The sequence below is a fragment of the Papaver somniferum genome, chromosome 1 (genome assembly GCF_003573695.1).
Source record: "Papaver somniferum cultivar HN1 chromosome 1, ASM357369v1, whole genome shotgun sequence".
Taxonomy (NCBI): domain Eukaryota; kingdom Viridiplantae; phylum Streptophyta; class Magnoliopsida; order Ranunculales; family Papaveraceae; genus Papaver; species Papaver somniferum.
Genome location: NC_039358.1, coordinates 210,292,803 through 210,297,733, shown reverse-complemented (window position 1 = coordinate 210,297,733; position 4,931 = coordinate 210,292,803). Strand labels below are relative to the sequence as shown.

General features: G+C 40.8%; 1 protein-coding gene across 1 annotated transcript; it reads left to right on the top strand.

Annotated features, from left to right (window-relative positions):
- The first annotated feature begins 1,867 nt into the window (after window positions 1-1,867).
- On the top strand, window positions 1,868-3,024 carry LOC113359416. The gene is made up of 2 exons (XM_026603056.1): window positions 1,868-2,264; window positions 2,750-3,024. Exons 1-2 carry the CDS (start codon window positions 1,868-1,870, stop codon window positions 3,022-3,024), a joined length of 672 nt encoding a protein of 223 aa, XP_026458841.1.
- Window positions 3,025-4,931: the final 1,907 nt, after the last annotated feature.

The following is a 4,931-nucleotide window of genomic DNA, read 5'->3' as shown; positions in this document are numbered from 1 at the left end:
GTAGCTGTTTCATACAGTGTTCAGTTACTGCGTCGATAGACTCGATTTCTCTTTACTCAAATAGTCAAATTCTTTAAGACGTTACGAGAGAGCAAGCACGGGCACGACATTTCCCATGTACCCTTGAATCCTTGACATAAGATGTTAAAGGCACCCAGTTTGTGGATAGACTACATGTGAAGCATGTGGCTGCTCATTCGTTGCAAGAAATGTACTAGCCAAGCAAATTTTCTATTCGTTGTATAATCTTTTAAGAAATGTACTAGCGAACCGAATTTCCCATTTATTGTATAATTGTCAGTAGTAGGGATTTTGGAATGGGAGATCATTTTCTTGCCAGGATATAGAAGCACATTTTGGAAAGGGAGATCAATACTAAATTACTAATCCATGGTTGTAGTTACCAGTAGATTCGATCGACCCACAACGATCAATGCACGGATTCCATTAATATCGTCTGCAGTCGGTGTCCTCTTTCGCTGGCCACCTCGGATGCCAGAAAACATAACTGCATTTGTATCGGAGCTATGGACAAGCCCTAAAACATGCCCAAGTTCATGAAGACGCAGCGTTTCCAAATTGTGGGTACCAAATACCGCACACCTATCGGTTATGTGAAATAATGTTCATAATGATTGAGCGAAGACAACCGCGTTCTACTCATCCAGAATGACGAATCAGATGACGTCACCTGAATCACGAGTAAAGTGTGAAGAGTCGTGCGGTAGTAAATAAACCGTGCGTCAATAATAAAGTCTACGCGATATCGACGCACGTCAGATCCAAAATTAGGGGCTTTATTAGCTGTCATCCACTATGTAAATTCCTATATAAGGATCCAGGCGACCTTGTATTGAGGGAGAGATCTTTGGGAGAGCTTAGACAAGATATTTAGGAGAGAGAAAGATTATTTGCTTCCCAAGTTAGGGTTTTCTCATTACTTTGTATCCAAGTTGAAGATTTTAATAAAGTTCTTATGATTCTTAGGATGATTACTTAGATTGTTCTATAGATTTTACTAAGGGTGTGGTTGTAGGATTTCCTGCAACTACATTTTGGCGCTAGAAATCAGCTCGGAATGATATACCCTGTTGGTAAATCTACTTGAAAAACAAACTTAAAATTGTTCATAGTTTTTCGTCACTAGAAGTTTAGATCTAAAAATTTCAATAAAAAGTTACAATCTCAGAAAAATTGTCTTCATCGTTTAAGTTTTGAGTCCTTTAGAGAACAATTCTTCCTTTATTGTTACAAGAAAGCAAAGATGGTGAGACAAGAATCTACAGCAGAACAGGCAATAGCAACCAGAAGGAGCAGAAGGATCGCAGGAAGAAGAAGAAGCGAAATTGTTGAATCCTCAAGGATGGGAGAAAGGAGTAATAGAAGAATTCAAGCACAAACTCAGATCCAACAAGAACCGATGGAGAACAATACCATAGACTACGATAGAGTGAGCGTTCATACAACAAATACAGATTCAACAGAAGGAGAAGAGCAAAGAACTGGAGATGCATGACTAATAGAAGGGAATGAAGAAAACATGACAATCGAGGAACTTCGACGAGAGAAGATGAAGAACGTGCGAATTTGACGCCTCAAAATAATGAGTTAAGAGAAGAGAACATAAGATTACAAGAGCGGAGATCAAGAAGCACAACACGTGCAAGCTCAAAGTCAAGGACAAGCAGGAGTACGTTAAGACGTATCCAATCTAGTTGAAGAGATACCAGACAAAAACAACCTTTAGATAACATTGCGAAAATTTTTCAGGAAGATGATGACATACAGGGCCAACGCGGTAGACATCGCATAGAACAACAATCAATTGATGATCGGTACAGGCAGCAAGGTGACAATTACCACACACATGCAAGAGTGTCATAGAGGCAATAAACAAGAACAACAAGGCGAACATTACCGCACACATGATGGCCAGGATGATGAAGAAGATGCAAAGCAGGGAAGAATTATATTGCAAGGAAGAGAAATATTAAGAAATCAATACGACCGCGCAGAGGAAGCTGAAAGGAATAATGCCGCGCAGGAACATGCAAGGGATGAAAGAGAAAGACACAAAAGAAGGAGAGAGGAGGCTGAAGCAAGAGAGATACAAAAGGCTGTGCGTCAAAATAGATATGACAACAGAGTAAGGCAAGCAAGGTTGAAAAGACCCATGCAACAAGATGCAGACCAAATCATGAGCGAAGAAATCCTTAGAGAATTAGCGGAGATGAGTGAAATGATGACGGCGCGAAAATATGATGGTAAGCGACAACTAGATGAAGAAATAGAGGAAGCGGGAAAAACACCATTTGCAAGATAAATACAACTCGAAGTAGTACCGCCTAAATGCATCCTGCCTGTGTTTACTAATATCTTTGATGGAAGCACATGTGCAATGCATCATATAAGGGCGTATAGTCAATCCCTATTACAGTGGGAGGAAAATGATGCGATGTTATGTAAATATTTCCTAGCGAGCCTGACAGGGGAGGCCTTTCAATGGTTTGAAGGATTGCCAGTAGGAACCATTCGATCATTTCATCACTTAAAAATATCTTCTTAGGAAAATACATCAGCAATAACATGCTAAGACCATGTATTGTAAAAGTGTTCAGCTTACACAGAAGGATCAATGAGAGTTTGCGCAGTTTAACCACGCGTTGGAGGAGCATGTGTAGTGAAATGGCCGAACGAGTAGATGAGAGAAACCTTATACTAGCCTTCATTAATGCACTTTTTCCTACAGATTTATTGTATACGCAGATCTTCAGGACAAAAGATACAATAACCATGGCAGAGTTACGCGAGTTCCAGGAAGAATACATAGCTCTTGAAGAAAAACAAAGAGAAATGGAGTCTTACCCAGTAGCGATAACAAACGAAAATGAGGGGAATGCAAGCCTACTTCCAAGGAAAACAAATGTTGTTGCAAGTACATCCCAAGGGAGTAAAGGAAAGAAAGTAATGGAAGAAGGGCAAAAGCTAGTAGCCATGGGCAGTAGATATCAAGAAGGTGTTTGAAAGAGAATACAAAGGAAAACAATTAAACAATCGTGGAGGAAATAACAATATTCAAAGGCTTGATAACCAACCAGAAGGTTATGGAGGGCAAAAGAAATATTATAACAAAGGCCTAGGAGGTAGCAAAGTGGTTTAGGAGAAGATAAAGATGCCGCATCTAAACACCGCGATAGACAAAATCTGGGAAGCTGTAATTTTAATGGAAGACATCCCAGAACCACCAAATATGGGAAATGAGCCACCACCAGGGAGAAGAAGTAGAGAATTATGTGCTTATCATCGTTTCCACTCAGAGTGATTGATCAGGGGAAGCTAAACCACTTTCTAGAGCAACCACAACAAAATCTACCACCACCACCAGAGGGGCATTGGTGGGCCCGGGAAAGCGTATAAAATTGAAGCGAAATAAAAACGCGGGCCTACAGTAATACCGCAAGTGCACGGTCGTCAGTTGTAGCTCGTGCAAGTACGGGTCGATCCACAGAGACTGGGCGTGTTTTGTAGTTTCTAGCTATTTTGGGTTCTAAATTGCTATTGGGCTTTTGAGTTAAGGTGATAACAATGGGATATGGGCTTTGGTACCAATAAGTTTTGAGTACCAATGAAGTGAACTGATCCTTTGTACTCAAGTGGTCTGGGCTCAATATTCTTGAAGTGAACTGAGCCTTGGGCTCAGTTGGATGGGCCTCAGGTTAAGCTAGGCTTTTGGTTTACACCTGAACTTGGCCTTTCCTTGGAAATGAGATGAACTGAGCTTGGTAATGAAGTGGGCTTTGGTTGACTCAACAGTGGACTGGGCCTTTGGCCTTACAATGAGCTGGTCCTTTGCAAAACAGAATGCAATTAAGAGACAATGGCCAAGGCAGGGCAGTAAGCTAACAAGCCAAGACAATGGCTCTAATGAGGCAAAGGAAGCTAGAGAAGACAATGCTATTTACAATGCAATGCTATTTACAGTGAAATGAAAACAGAAAAGAAAAATCAGCCCAGTTGCAGCAGCAGCAGCAAGGAAAAGAAAGCAGCAGCAGCAGCAGTACTGCACAACAGGGGAAAGAAAGCAGTGCACAGCAGCAGCACAAGCAATGCAAGTAGTAGCAGCAGCAGAACAAGGAGTAGTTGAAGTAGCAGGAGCAAATGGCAAACAAAATGAAGGACAAGTGAAAGTAAAACAGTGGCAGTGAAGGAATGAGGAAAAGTGACAGTTCAATGAAACTAAACAAGAACAATGGAAGTAAACCAAGGCCTAAGCCAAGGGCAGGGGAGATGGTGAAGGTGAGATGGTGAGGGTGAGCCTAGGAATACTACTAGAGTGGGAAGAGAACCAGCTTGCTCACAGTCACTAGTGAGCACTAGTTTCTCCCCACTGCTCAATCAACACAATGCTCTAAAGGCTTTAGCCTAACATTCACACAAAACAGTAAACATGAGTGATGAAAGAACACTAGGATGTTGAATCCACCATTAACCTAAGGGATATTCTACTCACAGCTAAGAAAATTACCAAAGTGCTAATTGTCTGATTAAAGCACAACTAGTCTAAGGGCTTAGCAACACTGAACATGAGCTGCACATGATGAAGACTATCTTATTGATTCATGGTTTCATCTAGTCCTAGCATTTGAGGTTTAGAACATACATAACAAGAACATTAGAGAACAGGAAAACATAAATAATGAACAACAGATGAACAATGAAGGAACAAACATCACAAACATCACATTAACAGCAGCTTAACATGAACAACAAATTGAACAGACACATACATGATTAAACAGGAACAGTGCATGAAACAGCACAAATTGAAGAGACTCAAAAAACATTAACAGAACATAACAGTTCTGGACACTGGCTGCTAACCCAGCATATTCTCTCACACACACCCTCCAGTTCTATTTATACCCAAAACA

What these genes read in the sequence shown, in the direction of transcription:
- LOC113359416 (XM_026603056.1), top strand. Translation starts at nt 1,868, where the DNA reads ATGCAAGAGTGTCATAGAGGCAATAAACAAGAACAACAAGGCGAACAT. An exon ending in GACGGCGCGAAAATATGATG is followed by an intron (nt 2,265 to 2,749) that starts GTAAGCGACAAC and finishes TTTTTCCTACAG; the next exon opens with ATTTATTGTATACGCAGATC.